The sequence below is a fragment of the Taudactylus pleione genome, unplaced genomic scaffold (assembly GCF_031769625.1).
Source record: "Taudactylus pleione unplaced genomic scaffold, aTauple2 ptg001030l, whole genome shotgun sequence".
Classification (NCBI taxonomy): domain Eukaryota; kingdom Metazoa; phylum Chordata; class Amphibia; order Anura; family Myobatrachidae; genus Taudactylus; species Taudactylus pleione.
This window is the reverse complement of record NW_028285431.1, coordinates 467,444-490,907: the sequence shown is the minus strand read 5'-3', so window position 1 is coordinate 490,907 and position 23,464 is coordinate 467,444. Positions and strand designations below refer to the sequence as shown.

Genomic DNA, 23,464 nt, shown 5'->3' with positions numbered 1-23,464 from the left:
GCACCTCTCCCCTAACACTGTAATAACACAGCACCTCTCCCCCAACACTGTAATAACACAGCACCTCTCCCCTAACACTGCAATAACACAGCACCTCTCCCCTAACATTGCAATAACACAGCACCTCTCCCCTAACACTGCAATAACACAGCACCTCTCCCCAACACTGTAATAACACAGCACCTCTCCCCTAACACTGCAATAACACAGCACCTCTCCCCTAACACTGAAATAACACAGCACCTCTCCCCAACACTGTAATAACACAGCACCTCTCCCCTAACACAGCACCTCTCCCCTAACACTGTAATAACACAGCACCTCTCCCCCAACACTGTAATAACACAGCACCTCTCCCCCTAACACTGTAATAACACAGCACCTCTCCCCCAACACTGCAATAACACAGCACCTCTCCCCAACACTGCAATAACACAGCACCTCTCCCCCAACACTGTACTAACACAGCACCTCTCCCCCAACACTGTAATAACACAGCACCTCTCCCCCAACACTGTAATAACACAGCACCTCTCCCCTAACACTGCAATAACACAGCACCTCTCCCCTAACACAGCACCTCTCCCCTAGCACTGCAATAACACAGCACCTCTTCCCTAACACTGTAATAACACAGCACCTCTCCCCTAACACTGCAATAACACAGCACCTCTCCCCTAACATTGCAATAACACAGCACCTCTCCCCTAACACTGCAATAACACAGCACCTCTCCCCAACACTGTAATAACACAGCACCTCTCCCCTAACACTGCAATAACACAGCACCTCTCCCCTAACACTGAAATAACACAGCACCTCTCCCAAACACTGTAATAACACAGCACCTCTCCCCTAACACTGCAATAACACCCCAATATTATATCATACAGGCACGCGTCACCAACACCCCAGTATTATATCAAACAGACACGAGATCGCTCGCAGTGCCCGGGGCGGGATCAGACAATGTCACAGAACAGGGGGCAGTGCCAGCCCTATATTATGGGAGTGCTGATGACAGTGACTGTGCCCTTGCACATAGCTCCACCGGCTTTAGCTGCGTCCATCCTGTGTAACCTGAATGTTACTGACCGATGCCCACACAGGGTGACGCGATACACGGATGCAGCAGAGGATCACAGGAGCCGGCAGCAGAGGATCACAGGAGCCGGCAGCAGAGGATCACAGGAGCCGGCAGCAGAGGATCACAGGAGCCGGCAGCAGAGGATCACAGGAGCCGGCAGCAGAGGATCACAGGAGCCGGCAGCAGAGGATCACAGGAGCCGGCAGCAGAGGATCACAGGAGCCGGCAGCAGAGGATCACAGGAGCCGGCAGCAGGTTCCTCCTGTATCATTAGCATATTACTGCACAGCCGCAGTGTATGAAGACCCATCTACTGTAGCGTAATAGCGTACAGCTCTGCACCAGGCACGTAGTTATTACAGGAAGATAATACACGCTGACATATAGTGATTATCTAATATCACAAATAGAGATATACAGTATACGGTAAATCAGATTACGCTTAGACAGTGTCACTCCTCACAGAGGACCGGATTCTGAGTTGCACGGTATAGCGAACGCAGCTGCGTCCATTGGCGGTCGTCCAACTGCGAATTTATGCAAATGGGATACAAACTCCTTTCCTTATGTAAAACCGTGTGGCCAAATGTGCAAGGACTGAGTCGTCACTTGTAGCGCCCGTGCACGCTGTTACACTGATTGGTGCGTCCTCATATGCCACTATCGGTAGCACCATTGCAAATTACACCAGCCCCATGGAAGGTGCAGTGTCTCAGTCTGACCACGGCCTCCTATGCCTGCGTACATTCCCGTGCCCGCGGCGTGCCCACTGAACAGCCCATATTTGTGCGCACTACTAGCCACCTCTCAGTCACCGCCCAGGGAATCATTATACCGTCGCACTCCTAATGCCGTTTGAAACCATTGCAGCAGCGTCTGTGGGGGTACACTCAGGGTAACGCAGCGACGTAGAAGATATCAGAATTTTTCACACATGAAAAGTTGCAGAAATATCGCTGAACTCTTTGTGCAGATTGCGTGCAGCTCAGAACTAGGCCCCATACTGCGGCAATTCATTAATTATTATAGAACTATTCTGGGACAGATCATTTGCTGGGTGCAACATGTACAAGGAATAGTCTGGTGGCGCAGCAGTCACCAAGTCATCCGGGAAATCGTATCTGTCATTTCCTTCATAGGGATGTGACATGATCTAGTGGAACGTGGAAACAGCGGCATCAGGGCCACGTAGTTGGGACCTCCCACTGCGACACGGATGGATAAATAGGGGTTTATTTACCCTGACACTTCTCTTCATGTTTATGCCCAATAATTAAAAGGGCAGCGCTTTTGCTAGCCGTGTCTCGCTAACCGTGTCTCGCTAGTAAAAGCACAGACATTATTATCAGTCATAAACTTGAACAGAAGTGTCGGGTTTGTAAATACGCCCCACACAGATGGGCAATGGATGAAATGTAACGACTTGTTGGGTTCCATGCTTGGTTTGGATTAACCCTATTAGGGGCTCATGCAGAGGTGAACGTCTGTAGAATAAGCATTTTCAGGTTGGCAGCGGGAGGCGCCGTGGGTGTTGGCCGAGTACAGGTAACGTAACCGGGGAATGTTTCTTTTCTGGGTTACGACGAAAAGGCAAAAGGGCAAAGTATTCCTATATAACGGGGCACTCGCGGATTAATCATTGATTCGCCACAACGTAGAGTCCCATCATTATATCAAAATATAACTTATATTAAAGCCTCTAAAATTAGATCAGCAAAATATTCAGAAAAATAAATAAAAAAACTTATTTGTGCGAGTGAATTAAAATCACTGTATTCCACAATTATAACCCCTTATTTGGTAATCTCCCAATTTATTGGTCACGTTGTATAATTATTACATGAATAACCTCCAATGGTACTGTATGTCTACTGTATTATTCACATGTCCCTGATATGCTGATTATTACTCATTAAGATCTGATTAACCACAGAGCACTATGTATATTTATGCACACACTTAGATTGTAAGCTCCTCTGGGGCAGGGACTGATGTGAATGACCAAATATTCTCTGTACAGCGCTGCGGAATACGTGTGCGCTATATAAATAACTGATAATAAATAAATAAATAAGCTCCATGTTTGTCAGGATCGTGTTTTCCGATGGTGAATCTGATCGTTTCCCTAGTCTAACACTCCCAAACAAGCAGCCTGCACAGATCAGTCAGATACATGCAGGCTGCTTGTTTGTAGTAAATTCAAGGGTTAATATTTTTTTTTCAAATGGCGTGGGGTCCCCCCCTCCCAAAGCAGAACCATCCCTGGGCTCCTGACCCAGCCATGGTTCTAAAAATACAGGGGGAAAACGGTGTAGGGTTCCCCCGTATTTTATGAACCAGCACTGGGCTCTGTGAGCCAGTTCTGGTCTTAAAAATAGGGGAAAAAGATGTTGTTGGGGTCCCCCTATTTTTAAAACCAGCACTGGACTCAAACCTAGATGAGGTGTAATGCCACAGCCAGGGGACCCTTTCACTGGGTCATCCCGGCCACAGCACCCAAGCTAGTCAGCCCAGGCCTGGGGTCCTACCTGCACCCCTGGCCGTTGGGTGCAGGGGTAATACTGTGAATAAAAGATGGTTACTATTGTTTTTTACAGTGGAATTACAGGCGTGCTTGCCCTTTGGCACTACAAGTGCCAGTAGGCAGCCCCCACCTGTACCCCCACTGTCATAAAAATAGTAAATCAACCACAGTACAGACACCGCTGAAAGTACAGTTTTATTACATACAAAATACACTCACACATACTCACCTTCAGCCAGGTGATCGGTCCCCTTCTTCAGTAGAATTCCCACGGTTTTCCGTGGAGGGGGTGGTCGATTTCACACTTCTATTTGTTAACTATGTTTTTCTTTTATTACATCTGTGATTATAATCACGATTCTGGGTAACTTCTCGTGTTGTATTCCTGTCTATGGAAAGTACTGCAGTGTTCAGACCATGGTGTATTCATTTCCACTTGTATTTATTTATTTATTATTCTGAATCGACCTCTAAAAAGACAGAAAATACCCCCGGTTTTTCCTCAGTAAATTCCCGTGTTTGAAAAAATGGCAAATGACTCCCGTGATTGCGATCACAGACAAACACGGAGCTTAGTACATTTACCCCTTGGTGTTTTTATTTAGCTGAATCTAAGCTGTATTTTCATTCCATATTTCTGTTTGTATTTAATAGTATCTGTAATGGTGAACGCGACTTTTGAAACGTCCGGCGCCGAATTGCATCTTTTATCAGATACATATTACATCTGCGCTTTTGTGATACAATACATCCAAGAATACAGGAGACCCCTTAGAGCCTAGAACGGGTTTAGCTTGTGTCTCATCATAGTATATAACATACCTGCATGACATACAGCGCCATCAGCCACACATACAATGGGCAACTTTCCCTCTAGTCATGCCAGCGGACCAGCTGCGGGTAAGTGCCCTCATCTACCCTCAGCCCTGCCCTCTCTGGGCCTCATTTTGTGAAGCACACAATCGGAAATGCTAATGATGGCGGCTGCCGCTGCGTATAATAACAGTGGGCGGGACGGATTTCTACACACAGCGCACGGATCTTTGGCAAATAAGGGCAGATTCCCACATTGGCATAAAGAAGTAGGGAGCCTTCCGCGGACATACGGGAAAGCGGTCACAGATGAGTCTGAATCACAATCAGACCGCGACAAGTCAGGCGTCTTCCTCTCACTCGGAGGTTCCAGGTATGCAGCTGACAATTCTCTGCTGTATCACGGACTGGTCACAGCTCTCTGCGCAGTCTCACAGCCCTCTGCGCAGTCTCACAGCCCTCTGCGCAGTCTCACAGCCCTCTGCGCAGTCTCACAGCCCTCTGCGCAGTCTCACAGCCCTCTGCGCAGTCTCACAGCTCTCTGCGCAGTCTCACAGCTCTCTGCTCAGTCTCACAGCTCTCTGCTCAGTCTCACAGCTCTCTGCTCAGTCTCACAGCTCTCTGCGCTGTCTCACAGCCCTCTGCTCAGTCTCACAGCTCTCTGCGCAGTCTCACAGCTCTCTGCTCACATTTATTCTCCAACTGTATATTTGTAATACTACAAGAATAAATTCCTATGTACACCAGTGGTTCCCAAACTGTGCACCGCGGCACCCTGGGGTACCTCAGGACACTTGCTGGGGTGCCTCGGGACACTTGCTGGGGTGCCTCGGGACACTTGCAGGGGTGCCTCGGGACACTTGCAGGGGTGCCTCGGGACACTTGCAGGGGTGCCTCGGGACACTTGCAGGGGTGCCTCGGGACACTTGCAGGGGTGCCTCAGGTTGGTGGTTCAGCACCAAATCAAATTCTTTATGGTCAGTGTAATGTAAATATGTGGACAGACAGAAGCATAAACCTGTCCCCACTATATAACCAGACCTATGGATGACACGTAGCACAATATACATCACTGCATTATTTCCTGAATTTATCAATACCAAACATTTGGCTTAGGGGCGCCGTGAAAACAATGCTGATGTACTAGGGCGCCGTGATTCAAAAAAGATTGGGAACCACTGATGTAGACTATTCATGAGACATATAAGGGTTTATTTACTAAGTGTCGTGTTCTAATACCCAGCACATCTGATTGTGTTTAAGCCTGGAATTAAAGGGGCGATGATTTTACTAACAAAACACAGCTAGTAGAGGCATTGCCCTTTTATATTTAATGTGCCAATTTTATACCATTAATATAAAGATAAGTGTATACATACCAGTGTCCCCTTTTCACCAGACGGCCCTTCAGGTCCAGGTTTCCCGCGTTCTCCCTGTAAGGTACACCATTCACGTTAAATAAATGAAAATGACATTTATAGGTGCTGAAATAAATGAATTCAGTTATTTTATGAAAACCATCATAGTACATGTCCCTTTCCTGATTATAGAAAAACCTGAATGAGAGCTCGTCATGCCAATTACTTACAATACGGATCATCGTAGTCATCATACAATGCTGTTGTGGAAGATGAAATATGCGTAGTAGTAAGTAGTCCGCAGACGCGGGGGTTTTCTCTGCTACCTGGTACCACCAACGCTTAGGAGAAATCCGCTGCTATTACACTACACTGGCTGCAGCCCCTGCACAGTGACCCACAGGTTTATATAACAACAACCTGAGAGAAAGCGAAAGTACAATTGCGCACCGAGCTGTAGCCTATAGTGCGGGGGAGCTGCGTTAATGAGGAGGCGTATCTGACCTCCTGAAATGGATAATAATGCAGAAAATAAAACACGCTCTATGAACCCCTTGATGTAGTATGATGCAGAGGAAAGGACAGTAATATAAGCAGTATGACAGAAAAGATAGAGGAGGATGATATATTAATGAAACGTAGGTTTACTAAAGAAATCAAGTGTAATGTATACACTTACACAATATATATATAATGTTCTCAAGATCCTATCTCACAGGTTCTCAAACTCGGTCCTCAGGACCCCAAACAGTGCATGTTTTCCAGGTCTCCTCTCAGAATCACATGTGAAATAATTAGCTCCGCCTGTGAATCTTTTACAATGTGTCAGTGAGTAATGAGTACACCTGTGCTCCTGCTGGGTGACTTGGAAAACGTGACCTGTGTGGGATCCTGAGGAGCGAGTTTGAGAACCTCTGTCCTATCTGAGATGCCTGCATAAACAAAAGCTGACAGGAATACAAAGAATTATAAAATAAATGGTATTAGTGATGGATAAGATCAATGTGCACCACACAGTGATGGGAGCAGGCTCTCTCCACATCAAGAAAATCCAATACCAGCCTAATTAACACTTGGCAGCAGAGATATCACAGTCAGCAGTCTGAATGAGCGATTAAAGAACAAATGATCAAGTTGCACTTCTACGTGTGTCCTCCTGTAACTGATGAACTGTAGGATAATGAGTGCGCTCGTAGCAGAGCGAATGCGATAAAAGAAATTTGTGGAATAATAGAAATGATATAATAAATGTTGTAAATTAGCGGCGTCCCGCTGATGATTATTGATCGTCGCCCGGGGTGTTGGTCTTCCTGGGGTAGCAGTACGGGAGTGTGGCGGATGCAGGGCAGCAAGCCTCTGGGCTGTGCTGCCCGTCTCTGATCTATGCGGCGGCATAAGTCCGAGTGAACAGGCGTACTCACAAGCATATTAGTGTTATTATTACAGTTTAAAGGTAGCATAACCATGTTGGCTCTGATCTGATCATTAAATAGGCAGCTGTCGATCACAATTAAGCTTATGATAACGTGCATCTAGCATGTATATGACAAAATGGCAGGCATATCGCTATTATTAATTCAGTCTAAAAAGTGACATGAGCACATAGGCTCTGACGTATCAGTGTGAGGAACCAGTGGCGTAACTAGGGCAGGGCGAGCGGTACCGGCCCGCCCTAGTTAGCCAGTGTAGTGCCGACCGCAGTGAGTGCGGTCATCACTAAACATTTACACAGGACCGGCGCTAGGCTTCCCAGCGCCGGTCCTGTGCTGCACAGCTGAACCCCTTCCCTCCCCCTGAGCGCTTGCCCAATAGCGCCAGGAGGAGGGTGGCAGGCGGGCGGGCTCAGGCTGTGCTGACACACACATCGCCGCCAGCGCTGGCGGCGATGTGTGTGTGAATCAGCAGCCAATGAGAGTCAGAGAGACGCTCATTGACTGCTGCAGCCGCAGCGCCCACTGCAAGAGCCGACTCCTTTTCAGCTCCTGCAGGGGGTAACGGGAGAGACGTTATGACATCATGACGCCTCTCCCATAATGCAGAGCGCGCTAGCCCGGGAGGACTGACGTGCTGACGGCAGCGTGGATTCATGTAAGAATTTTTACTTTACTTTATTGTTTCATTCCAGTGTGTATTTATGGGGGGGGGGGAGCTAAGGAAGGGACTACTACTGGGGGGGATACTACTGGGGGCACTGCTTCGGGGGGGACCACTACTGGGGACTATTACTGGGGGGGATACTACTGGGGGCACTGCTTCCTTCCACTACTGGGGATTACTACTGGGGGGGGGACTATTACTAAGGAGGGGACTGCTACTGGGGGCACTGCTTCGGGGGGACCACTACTGGGGTCTACTACAGGGGGCACTGCATTAAGGGGACTCCTACTGGGGCCACTATAAAGGGCACTGTGTAGGGGGGACTACTACTGGGGGCACTGCATTGGGGGAGACCACTACCGGGGACTACTACTTGGGGGGGACCACTACTATTGGGGGCACTGCATCATGGGGGACTCCTACTGGGGCACTATATAAGGTGCTTACTACTGGTGGCACTGCACTGGGGGACCACTACAGGGGGCACTGAAAAGAGAGAACCACTACAGGGGGCACTGCATAAGGGGGACATCTACTGGGAGCACTGTATAAGGGGAACTAATGGCGGGCTGCATAAGGGAGACTACTACAGGGGGAACTGTGTAAGGGGCACTGCATATGGGAGATCACTACTGGGGGCCTGTATAAGGTGAACTAATCGGGGGCTGCATAAGGGGGAGGACCACTACTGGGGGTACTGTAATATAAGGGGCACCACTGGGGGCCTGCATAAGAGGGACCACTACTGGGGGCATTGTATACTGGGGGTAGTATATAAGGGGGACCACTACTAGGGGCACTGCATAGGGGGACTGTATAAGGGGCATTGCATTAAGGTGCAAATGAAAAAATGTTCCCAGTGACAAGAAAGGGGTGTGTGTCATGTTGACACGCCCCATTTTTCAGTGGCCACGCCCCTTGTGACCACGCCTATTTTCCCACCGCACGCGCCTGAGGCGCACACACATACTGGGGGGGGGGGGCTCCATTTTCAAATTTGCCCTGGGCAAATACTCTAGTTACGCCACTGTGAGGAACACACTATACATTAACAGCAGTGTAGGGGTTGTTTCGCGGGATTTTGAATAAAGTGACATTAACTAATATAGAGCTAATCTCCTTGTTTCATTGTGGAGTATGGGGTATATATGGGGGTATTGGAGAAAATATACAGTATTGATCGGATGTTAATAATATGTGTACCATGATAGTGAGATGTCCACTAGTGACCTTATAAAAGATCTATGATAACAAAAAAATCATAAGTAGCTAAATTAAAGTTAGATGTCTCAAACTCATGATATATTAATAACACATCCATAAATAGTGAATGAGATGTTCACTCATGGTAATATATAGCAAATCTAGACCAGATTGTTGCTAAATATCTTGATTAGTGGTTCTAGCCATCACAGACAATCGATCTTATCTCGTTGACTTTATTAAGCCCCATAGGGTGGAGGGCCCCCATAGTAATCATAATGCGTAGTTCTTCTTTGTTGCTTTGTTTTATATAATCTCCGCCTCTCCAGTTTGGTTTTACTAGTTTGAGGGCGGTGAAGTCAAGAGCCGTGGGGTCCGAATTATGATAGGTTTTAAAGTGTATTGGTATGGGGTGTTCCTCACATTGTTTTCTGATGTTTTATATATGTTCATTTACCCTTAATTTGAATGGACGGATCGTTCTTCCTACGTACTGTTTCTGACAGGGGCATTGTAGTAGATAAATCACACCTTTGCGGCTGCATGTTAGGTTATCTTGTATCTTGAATATTGTTTTGTTGGCTGTAGACTGTGTAGATTTAGTGGGAACAGTACTTCTTTTCTTCTTAATATTACATGCCTGACAATTTCCACAGTAGAAAAAACCCCATTAGTATTAGTCTGGGTGTTGTGTTTCCAGATATTTGTAAGGGTGTTTTGTGTCAGGCTTGTTGGTGGTAAATGATTTCTAACCACTTTGGTTCTTAGGTCTGAAGCTTTTCGGAACACTACTTGGGGTTTCGGGGGCAAACATGTGCCTAGAATCTCGTCTCCCAGGAGTAATGGGCAATGTTTGTTCACTATTCTCTTGATCTGATGTGCTTGATTGTTAAACTGTGTCACAAAGAAAATATCTTTGTTAGTGTCTGTGTTTTATTTTTGTATTTTAGTAATGGACTTCTACTTAGTGTTTTCACTGTTTGGAATGCTGATTGTACTTTGTTTGTATTGTACTATTTCTCTAGCAGATGTGATTGAATTATGTCACCCTGTGTTACATAGTCACTAAGTTTGGAACAGTTGCACCTTATTCTTTTGAATTGTCCGGTGGGTATCCCATCCAACCGGAATGGGTATGAAATTGGTTCGATTGGTATGAAAATGGGTTTGATTCCCGTCAGCGGTAGCCCGACAAAAGCAGAGTTAGAAGCAGCGGAAGCCCGACAGCGCTGGAAACCCGATCGTGGATAGGTGATTATATACTAACCTAATCCCCCTAACCTTAACCCTCCTTAGGGGTGCCTAACCCTAAGTCCCCCCCGGGAGCCCTAAACCTAACCCCCCCCCCCCACGGCTGTCCCCTCGCTGCGCCCGGCATCACTACAATCGGGATGCCGGGTGCCGGTCTCCCAACGGCGGGGAAATGCGGGCGTCTACATCTAGACGCCCGGCATTTCACCCTTGCCGGGAAATGACAGTCGGGTGGCCGGCTGCCGGTATTTAGGCAGTCGGCTTCCCGATTGCTTCCCCATCCAACCAGCTGGGATGGTGGATGCTGGTTGCTAGGATAAAACTACTGACGTCTACCTGTTTTGTGTTAGTCTGCATTTGGTTGTTCTCAATGAAAATGTTAAGATCAAGAAATTCTACATTTGTCTTATTGTAATTTGTAGTAAATGAAAGATCATGTTCATTATCGTTAATGTATGTTATGAAGGTTTTGAGCTAATCTTCGTCACCTCTCCATATAAAATGATATCATCTACATATATCGGGCCCAGAGGACGAGGTTTGCGCCAAAGTCCTGGTGGGACCAGATGTAATTGTCCTCCCAAAAACTCATAAATAGGTTTGCATAGCTTGGAGCAAACCTCGTCCCCATAGCTGTGCCAGTGGTCTGTAGGTAGAACTGATCTTCGAGCCATAAGTAATTGTGTGACAAAATGAAACTGATACTTTTGAGGATGAAGTCTGATTGCGTGGCGATCATCTTGGGGTCATGGTCTAGGTAGTGTTTGGTGCTTGCTAAGCCTTGTTCATGTCTAATCACAGAATATAAGGACGTAACGTCGCTTGTGGCGAGCCAGAGGTCCTGATGCCAAACTATTTCTGTAAACTTATTGAGTATACTGGTGGTATCTTGAAGATAGGACCTTTGTTGTTTTACATATGGTTGTAAGAAAGTATCTAAGTATTGGGAAAGGTTTGAGGTAAGCGATTTGATCCCTGATACAATAGGTCGACCTGGTGGATTTTTGGGGTCCTTCTGGACTTTAGGAAGATGATAAAAAACTGGGATAATGAGATGCGTAGTGTATAGGAAATCATGTTTTTTGGTGGTGAGAATGCCTTTTTGTAGGCCTTCTTGGAGTAGTTTATGTAGTTCATGTTGGTAATCTTTTGTTGGGTCCTTTGTTAGTGGCTGGTATGTAGTGATATCTTGTAATATTCTCTGTGATTCTCTGATGTAGTTATTTTTAACTAGGATAACAATACCCCCCCTTATCTGCTGGTTTTATGACTATATTTGTGTTTGTTTTTAGATCCTCTATGGCTTATTGTTCTGCTTTGGTTATGTTGTTGTGTCTCTGTTTTGGTGTGTTATCGATTAATTTCTAAGAAATCGATTAATTCCCAACATATTGGTAAATGTGGAGATATGGTTACCTATTGTATGTTCTGGGTAAAATTTTGAAGGGGGCCTATGTTCGGTATGTATGAAACGGTCTGGACTCGGATGACGCTGGGGTAATGGTTGTTGCTGGAAGAACAGAGTTAATTTCCTTGCAAATTTATGGATGTCCAAGTAGGTGTTGAATTTATCTGGATGTTTAGTAGGGGCAAATTTAAGACCTTTGTCTAGAATGGATATGTGATCTTTCGTCAGTGTGAGGCTGCTTAGGTTAAAAATGCCCTTGCCTATATTCCCTACCTTCCTTGATCTAGCTTTTTTAACACCCTCTCCTCCCCTGCATCCTCTTCTAATTTTCTTTTTATTTGTTTGGATGGGGGGTTGGTCAGTAGGTCTGTTTGTCCTAAAAAACGTCCTGCACATGGTTGGTGTGGTTGTCCTATTGTTGGTGTGTTTAGGACAATGTTTTGTTGGTCTTTTGGGTCTGGAATATCTAACAGTATGAAAGAATTACTATTCTCATGTATAGTTAAGTCCAAGACTTCTGGTGCTATCTCTAGCCAGCCTCTTTCCAATGAATGTCTTGCTAGTTGTTGATTGGTGATATCTTCTATGTAATAAGGTGAAAAAGAGTCTTCACTTATTGCACAGACGTCAGAAACTGATGAGACTGTGGATAATTTGTTAATTGAACTCTTATGTCCGTTCTTTTGTAATTTTTCCTTTGCGTGAAAACGTGTTTGGTACTCCTGATACGTTAGATTTAGTCTCTTGTAGATTGGAGTACCTATTGCTTGATGTGTCACAGGTATGGACTTGTTATTCCTAATCTTACTTTTGTTTGTATGGATAGGGGTGCCTTTAATAGGTTTATGTGAGGTGGTAACAGATCTAGACTTGGATAGTTTTTTGGGGGGTCCGTATTTGTCCCTGAGGATTTTTTTCTTTTTTATTGAGATGATCTTGTCTTCTCCTCTATTTAATTTGGCTAAAGGTAATTCCAGTAATGTATGAAATTCTTTATCTTTTTCCTGTGGTGCTAAAAGTTTATTGAGTTGTTCTATCTCTTCATTGAGATTTGTTAGATGCTCTTTGTGTGTTTTAATGAGCAGTTGCATTAATTTATTAGGTTGTTATTTACATAATTTATCAGGTTGTTATTCACATAACAAGTTAATGCGCCCTTTTATTGGGTTAGGACAGAATCCCGACGCCGGCATCCCGACAGGGTTAGGTTACCGACACCTGTTGGTAAAGGCGGCCATACACGGTAATATTTTTACACAATGCGTACACATCGTATGTTGTTTTGGTGTACATACAATAGCGAAGCGCGTCCCTGCACTCGTATAATTGGATCGCCTCTCGTACCGGAAAACAGTACGAGGGCGACCTATCTTACCACGATGTGACACACATCGTATCACTTTTGGCAGGTAATACGATCCGTAATGGTTTATGTGCACAATTGATCGCTTGTTTACGATTTGTAATCGTGAAACGAAGCATCAGATCGTATGATCGTATGTAAAATCGTACACCTTTTGAACACATCGTATGTAAAATTTCAAGGGAAATATTATAAGACATATTGTACGTCTTTTTATCGCACCGTGTATGGCCTGCATAACTATCCTACACCTAACCTCCCCAAACCCTAAACCTAACCTCCCCAAACTCTAAACCTAACCTCCCCAAACCTAACCTCCCCTTTTAGTGCCTAAACCTAACCTCCCCTTTTAGTGCCTAAACCTAACCTCTCCTATTAGTGCCTGAACCCAACCTCCCCTTTTAGTGCCTGAACCTAACCTCCCCAAACCCTAAAACTAACCTCCCCAAACCCTTACCTCCCCTTTTAGGGCCTAAACCTAACCTCCCCAAACCCTAACCTCCCCTTTTAGTGCCTAAACCTAACTTCACCGTTTAGTGCCTAAACCTAACCTCCCCAAACCCTAAACCTAACTTCCCCTTTTAGCACCTAAACCTAACCTCCCCTTTTAGTGCCTAAAGCAAACCTCCCCTTTTAGTGCCTAAAGCTAACCTCCCCTTTTAGTGCCTAAACCAAACCTCCCCTTTTAGTGCCTAAACCAAACCTCCCCTTTTAGTGCCTAAACCTAGCCTTCCCTTTTAGTGCCTAAACCTATCCTCCCCAAACCCTAAACCTAACCTCCCCTATTAGTGCCTAAACCTAACCTCCCCTTTTAGTGCCTAAAGCTAACCTCCCTTTTTAGTGCCTAAACCTAACCTCCCCAAACCCTAAACCTAGCCTCCTCTTTTAGTGCCTAAACCTAGCCTCCTCTTTTAGTGCCTAAACCTAACCTCCCCTTTTAGTGCCTAATCCTATCCTCCCCAAACCCTAAACCTAACCTCCCCTTTTAGTAACTAAACCTAACCTCCCTTTTTAGTGCCTAAACCTAACCTCCCCAAACCCTAAACCTAACCTCCCTTTTTAGTGCCTAAACCTAACCTCCCTTTTTAGTGCCTAAACCTAGCCTCCCTTTTTAGTGCCTAAACCTAACCTCCCCAAACCCTAAACGTAACCTCCCCTTTTAGTGCCTAAACCTAGCTTCCCCTTTTAGTGCCTAAACCTAACCTCCCCAAAACCCTAAACCTAACCTCCCCTTTTAGTGCCTAAACCTAACCTCCCCAAACCCTAAACCTAGCCTCCCCCTTTTAGTGCCTAAACCTAACCTCCCCTTTTAGCGCCTAAACCTAGCCTCCCCTTTTAGCGCCTAAACCTAACCTCTCCAAACCCTAAACCTAACCTCCCCATTTAGTGCCTAAACCTAGCCTCCCCTTTTAGTGCCTAAACCTAACCTCCCCTTTTAGTGCCTAAACCTAACCTTCCCAAACCCTAAACCTAACCTCCCCTTTTAGTGCCTAAACCTAACCTCCCCAAACCATAAACCTAACCTCCCCTTTTAGCACCTAAACCTAACCTCCCCAAACCCTAAACCTAACCTCTCCTTTTAGTGCCTAAACCTAGCCTCCCCTTTCAGCACCTAAACCTAACCTCCCCAAACCCTAAACGTAACCTCCTCTATTAGTGCCTAAACCAAACCTCCCCTTTTAGTGCCTAAACCTAACCTCCCTAAACCTAACCTCCCCAAACACTAAACCTAGCCTCCCCTTTTAGTGATTAAACCTAGCCTCCCCTTTCAGTGCCTAAACCTAACCTCCCCTTTTAGTGCCTAAACCTAACCTCCCCAAACCCTAAACCTAACCTCCCCTTTTAGCACCTAAGCCTAACCTCCCCTTTTAGAGCCTAAACCTAACCTCCCCTTTTAGTGCCTAAACCTAGCCTCGCCTTTTAGCGCCTAAACCTAACCTCCCCAAACACTAAACCTAGCCTCCCCTTTTAGTGCCTAAACCTAGCCTCCCCTTTTAGTGCCTAAACCTAACCTCCCCAATTCCTAAACCTAACCTCCCCTTTTAGTGCCTGAACCTAACCTCCCCTTTTAGTGCCTAAACCTAACCTCCCCAAACCCTAAACCTAACCTCCCCTTTTAGTGCCTAAACCTAACCTCCCCTTTTTGTGCCTAAAAGTGGTCTCTAGTGGTCTCCCATCCCAACAACAGCCAGGCTCCCCCCTCCACTAGAGTATGTGCCGAAAATTTGATGGGACCACTTTAAAAAACGAAAAAAACTAAGTGCTCTTCTGCATCACTTCTTCAATGTCAGGTAAAAACACCTGCTGCGGCTATTTAAAAATGCAGAACACATTCTGCAGGGCTAAACGGGGGTACCCACAGTGATCCCCCTTGTCTGGACATCATTAGGGGGGGTCCCTGGATGAATTCCCGAAAATTCCCCTATTTTTCAAGATACTTATATTTCCGTAGGCTCCTGTATTCGTTGGCTCCAAATTAAATACGGGATAAAGCGGGCACGCGCCCGATAGTTCATCCCCAGAAAAGCTGCGATGGACTTTTCGCTCCAATACTGAATACGGGCCTATATGCACCCAACTAAACTATACAGGAGACTGTGACTAATTGCATTTCATTAGCGAGGATTCATACTCTAAAGTAACCTTGTTTTCAGATTTCACATCATTTTATACAAGGACCGATAGAAGTACAAGGGACACTTTTATACTGTACATGTAAGTTTTATTATGTGGTAGATTTGTTATATCTCAAGCGTCAAAATTGCTAACTTTAATTATGTATAATAAATTTGTTATAATGTACTAAGAGAAGCCTTACCTAAATATTTTGATTCAAAGTCAGGTGGTTATTACATTGCAGTAATTGGTAATAAGCTTCACTCTGAAGCACAATCCAACAATCTTTTGGGTTTATTTGGTTTGAGAATTACTTAGTCACCTGGTACCGGCCGATGGGATTAGCAGCTGTGAGTGGGAAAACTACGTCTTATTTTCTTTTAGCGCAAGAATTTCAGCGGTCGGGAAACAGTCACCTGTAACATGATGCATTATACACACACTACATAACAGTGTATATAATAGTGAGGGGATGTATTATACACACACTACATAACTGTGTATATAATAGTGAGGGGATGTATTATACACACACTACATAACAGTGTATATAATAGTGAGGGGATGTATTATACACACACTATATAACTGTGTATATAATAGTGAGGGGATGTATTATACACACACTACATAACTGTGTATATAATAGTGAGGGGATGTATTATACACACACTACATAACTGTGTATATAATAGTGAGGGGATGTATTATACACACACTATATAACTGTGTATATAATAGTGAGGGGATGTATTATACACACACTACATAACTGTGTATATAATAGTGAGGGGATGTATTATACACACACTACATAACTGTGTATATAATAGTGAGGGGATGTATTATACACACTACATAACTGTGTATATAATAGTGAGGGGACGTATTATACACACTACATAACTGTGTATATAATAGTGAGGCAATGCATTATACACACACCACATAACTGTGTATATAATAGTGAGGGGATGTATTATACACACTACATAACTGTGTATAGAATAGTGAGGGGATGTATTATACACACTACATAACTGTGTATATAATAGTGAGGGGACGTATTATACACACACCACATAACTGTGTATATAATAGTGAGAGGATGTATTATACACACTACATAACTGTGTATATAATAGTGAGGGGATGTATTATACACACACCACATAACTGTGCATATAATAGTGAGGAGATGTATTATACACACACCACATAACTGTGTATATAATAGTGAGGGGACGTATTATACACACTACATAACTGTGTATATAATAGTGAGGCAATGCATTATACACACACCACATAACTGTGTATATAATAGTGAGGGGATGTATTATACACACACCACATAACTGTGTATATAATAGTGAGGGGATGTATTATACACACACCACATAACTGTGCATATAATAGTGAGGGGATGTATTATACACACACCACATAACTGTGCATATAATAGTGAGGGGATGTATTATACACACACCACATAACTGTGTATATAATAGTGAGGGGATGTATTATACACACTACATAACTGTGTATATAATAGTGAGGGGATGTATAATACACACTACATAACAGTGTATATAATAGAGAGGGGATGTATTATACACACTACATAACTGTGTATATAATAGTGAGGGGATGTATAATACACACTACATAACTGTGTATATAATAGTGAGGGGATGTATTATACACACTACATAACTGTGTATATAATAGTGAGGGGATGTATAATACACACTACATAACTGTGTATATAATAGTGAGGGGATGTATTATACACACTACATAACTGTGTATATAATAGTGAGGGGATGTATTATACACACTACATAACTGTGTACATAATAGTGAGGGGATGTATTATACACACACCACATAACTGTGTATATAATAGTGAGGGGATGTATTATACACACACCACATAACTGTGTATATAATAGTGAGGGGATGTATTATACACACTATATAACTGTGTATATAATAGTGAGGGGATGTATTATACACACTACATAACTGTGTATATAATAGTGAGGGGATGTATTATACACACACCACATAACTGTGTATATAATAGTGAGGGGATGTATTATACACACTACATAACTGTGTATATAATAGTGAGGGGATGTATTATACACACACTACATAACTGTGTATATAATAGTGAGGGGATATATTATACACACACTACATAACTGTGTATATAATAGTGAGGCAATGTATTACACACTACATAACTATGTATATAATAGTGAGACAATGTATTATACACACTACATAACTATGTATATAATAGTGAGACAATGTATTATACACACTACATAACTGTGTATATAATAGTGAGACAATGCATTATACACACTACATAACTGTGTATTTAATAGTGAGGGGATGTATTATACACACCACATAAATGTGTATATAATAGTGAGGGGATGTATTATACACACCACATAACTGTGTATATAATAGTGAGGGGATGTATTATACACACTACATAACTGTGTATATAATAGTGAGGGGATGTATTATACACACTACATAACTGTGTATATAATAGTGAGGCAATGTATTATACACACTACATAACTGCGTATATAATAGTGAGGGGACGTATTATACACACTACATAACTGTGTATATAATAGTGAGGCAATGTATTATACACACTACATAACTGTGTATATAATAGTGAGGGGATGTATTATACACACTACATAACTGTGTATATAATAGTGAGGCAATGTATTATACACATTACATAACTGTGTATATAATAGTGAGGGGATGTATTATACACACTACATAACTGTATATATAATAGTGAGGCAATGTATTACACACACACACTACATAACTTTGTATATAATAGTGAGGCAATATATTACACACAATACATAAATGTGTATATAATAGTGAGGCAATGTATTATACACACTATAGAACTGTGTATATAATAGTGAGGGGATGTATTATACACACACTACATAACTGTGTATATAATAGTGAGGGGATGTATTACACACACTACATAACTGTGTATATAATAGTGAGGCAATACATTACACACACTATATAACTGTGTATATAACAGTGAGGCAATGTATTACACACACTATATAACTGTGTAGATATAATAGTGAGGGGATGTATTACACACACTACATAACTGTGTATATAATAGTGAGAGGATGTATTATACACACTACATAACTGTGTATATAATAGTGAGGGGATGTATTAAACACACACACTACATAACTGTATATAATAGTGAGGCAATGTATTACACACACTATATAACTGTGTATATAATAGTGAGGCAATGTATTATACACACTACATAACTGTGTATACAATAGTGAGGCAATGTATTACACACACTACATAACTGTGTATATAATAGTGAGGGGATGTATTATACAGACACTACATAACTGTGTATATAATAGTGAGGCAATGTATTATACACACACTACATAACTGTGTATATAACAGTGAGGGGATGTATTACACAGACTACATTACTGTATATATAATAGTGAGGCAATGTATTATACACACACACTACATAACTGTGTATATAAAAGTGAGGCAATGTATTATACACACACACACTACATAACTGTGTATATAATAGTGAGGCAATGTATTATACACACACACTACATAACTGTGTATACAATAGTGAGGCAATGTATTATACACACTACATAACTGTGTATATAATAGTGAGGCAATGTATTACACACACTACATAACTGTGTATATAATAGTGAGGCAATGTATTACACACACTATATAACTGTGTATATAATAGTGAGGCAATGTATTATACACACTATATAACTGTGTATATAATAGTGAGGCGATGTATTATACACACACACACTACACAACTGTGTATATAATAGTGAGGCAATGTATTACACACACTACATAACTGTGTATATAATAGTGAGGGGATGTATTATACACACACTACATAACTGTGTATATAATAGTGAGGCAATGTATTATACACACTATATAACTGTGTATATAATAGTGAGGCGATGTATTTTACACACAATACATAACTGTGTATATAATAGTGAGGGGATGTATTATACACACACTACATAACTGTGTATATCTAATAGTGAGGCAATGTATTACACACACTACATAACTGTGTATATAATAGTGAGGCAATGCTTTACACACTCTACATACCTGTGTATATATAATAGTGAGGAGATGTATTATACACACTACATAACTGTGTATATATAATAGTGAGGGGATGTATTATACACACTACTTAACTGTGTATATAATAGTGAGGGGATGTATTATACACACACTACATAACTGTGTATATAATAGTGAGGGGATGTATTACACACACTACATAACTGTGTATATAATAGTGAGGCAATACATTACACACACTATATAACTGTGTATATATAATAGTGAGGCGATGTATTATACACACACTACGTAACTGTGTATATAATAGTGAGGGTATGTATTATACACACTACATAACTGTGTATATAATAATGAGGCAATGCATTACACACACTACATAACTGTGTATATAATAGTGAAGGGATGTATTATACACACACTACATAATTGTGTATATAATAGTGAGGGGATGTATTACACACACTACATAACTGTGTATATAATAGTGAGAGGATGTATTATACACACTACATAACTGTGTATATAATAGTGAGGGGATGTATTATACACACACACTACATAACTGTGTATATAATAGTGAGGCAATGTATTACACACACTATATAACTGTGTATATAATAGTGAGGCAATGTATTATACACACTACATAACTGTGTATATAATAGTGAGGCAATGTATTATACACACTATATAACTGTGTATATAATAGTGAGGAGATGTATTATACACACTATATAACTGTGTACATAATAGTGAGGCAATGTATTATACACACTATATAACTGTGTATATAATAGTGAGGCAATGTATTATACACACTATATAACTGTGTATATAATAGTGAGGAGATGTATTATACACACACTACATAACTGTGTATATAATAGTGAGGCAATGTATTACACACAATATATAACTGTGTATATATAATAGTGAGGGGATGCATTACACACACTATATAACTGTGTATATAATAGTGAGGCAATGTATTACACACACAACATAACTGTGTATATAATAGTGAGGCAATGTATTACACACACACTACATAACTGTGTATATAATAGTGAGGCAATGTATTACACACACTATATAACTGTGTATATAATAGTGAGGCAATGTATTACACACACTACATAACTGTGTATATCTAATAGTGAGGCAATGTATTACACACACTACATAACTGTGTATATCTAATAGTGAGGCAATGTATTACACACACTACATAACTGTGTATATAATAGTGAGGCAATGTATTATACACACTATATAACTGTGTATATAACAGTGAGGGGATGTATTATACACACACCACATAACTGTGTATATAATAGTGAGGGGATGTATTATACACACTATATAACTGTGTATATAATAGTGAGGGGATGTATTATACACACTACATAACTGTGTATATAATAGTGAGGGGATGTATTATACACACACCACATAACTGTGTATATAATAGTGAGGGGATGTATTATACACACTACATAACTGTGTATATAATAGTGAGGGGATGTATTATACACACACCACATAACTGTGTATATAATAGTGAGGGGATGTATTATACACACTATATAACTGTGTATATAATAGTGAGGGGATGTATTATACACACTACATAACTGTGTATATAATAGTGAGGGGATGTATTATACACACACCACATAACTGTGTATATAATAGTGAGGGGATGTATTATACACACTACATAACTGTGTATATAATAGTGAGGGGATGTATTATACACACACCACATAACTGTGTATATAATAGTGAGGGGATGTATTATACACACTATATAACTGTGTATATAATAGTGAGGGGATGTATTATACACACTATATAACTGTGTATATAATAGTGAGGGGATGTATTATACACACTACATAACTGTGTATATAATAGTGAGGGGATGTATTATACACACTACATAACTGTGTATATAATAGTGAGGGGATGTATTATACACACCACATAACTGTGTATATAATAGTGAGGGGATGTATTATACACACTACATAACTGTGTATATAATAGTGAGGGGATGTATTATACACACACCACATAACTGTGTATATAATAGTGAGGGGATGTATTATACACACTATATAACTGTGTATATAATAGTGAGGGGATGTATTATACACACTACATAACTGCATATATAATAGTGAGGGGATGTATTATACACACTATATAACTGTGTATATAATAGTGAGGGGATGTATTATACACACACTACATAACTGTGTATATAATAGTGAGGGGATATATTATACACACACTACATAACTGTGTATATAATAGTGAGGCAATGTATTACACACTACATAACTATGTATATAATAGTGAGACAATGTATTATACACACTACATAACTATGTATATAATAGTGAGACAATGTATTATACACACTACATAACTGTGTATATAATAGTGAGACAATGCATTATACACACTACATAACTGTGTATATAATAGTGAGGGGATGTATTATACACACCACATAAATGTGTATATAATAGTGAGGGGATGTATTATACACACCACACAACTGTGTATATAATAGTGAGGGGATGTATTATACACACTACATAACTGTGTATATAATAGTGAGGGGATGTATTATACACACTACATAACTGTGTATATAATAGTGAGGCAATGTATTATACACACTACATAACTGTGTATATAATAGTGAGGGGATGTATTATACACACTACATAACTGTGTATATAATAGTGAGGCAATGTATTATACACATTACATAACTGTGTATATAATAGTGAGGGGATGTATTATACACACTACATAACTGTATATATAATAGTGAGGCAATGTATTACACACACACACACTACATAACTTTGTATATAATAGTGAGGCAATATATTACACACAATACATAAATGTGTATATAATAGTGAGGCAATGTATTATACACACTATAGAACTGTGTATATAATAGTGAGGGGATGTATTATACACACACTACATAACTGTGTATATAATAGTGAGGGGATGTATTACACACACTACATAACTGTGTATATAATAGTGAGGCAATACATTACACACACTATATAACTGTGTATATAACAGTGAGGCAATGTATTACACACACTATATAACTGTGTAGATATAATAGTGAGGGGATGTATTACACACACTACATAACTGTGTATATAATAGTGAGAGGATGTATTATACACACTACATAACTGTGTATATAATAGTGAGGGGATGTATTAAACACACACACTACATAACTGTATATAATAGTGAGGCAATGTATTACACACACTATATAACTGTGTATATAATAGTGAGGCAATGTATTATACACACTACATAACTGTGTATACAATAGTGAGGCAATGTATTATACACACACTACATAACTGTGTATATAATAGTGAGGCAATGTATTATACACACACTACATAACTGTGTATATAACAGTGAGGGGATGTATTACACAGACTACATTACTGTATATATAATAGTGAGGCAATGT

The 23,464-nt window shown here is 41.2% G+C and overlaps 1 protein-coding gene across 1 annotated transcript in view; it reads right to left on the bottom strand.

Annotated features, from left to right (window-relative positions):
• Window positions 1–23,464, bottom strand: part of LOC148454119 (uncharacterized) — a gene marked incomplete at its 3' end in the record, with an annotated part of 333,977 nt that overhangs the window by 22,484 nt on the left and 288,029 nt on the right. Inside the window, exon 26 of the mRNA XM_088461234.1 lies at window positions 5,804–5,857. Coding sequence (XP_088317360.1) covers window positions 5,804–5,857 — 54 coding nt within the window. The remainder of the gene's footprint in view (window positions 1–5,803; window positions 5,858–23,464) is intronic.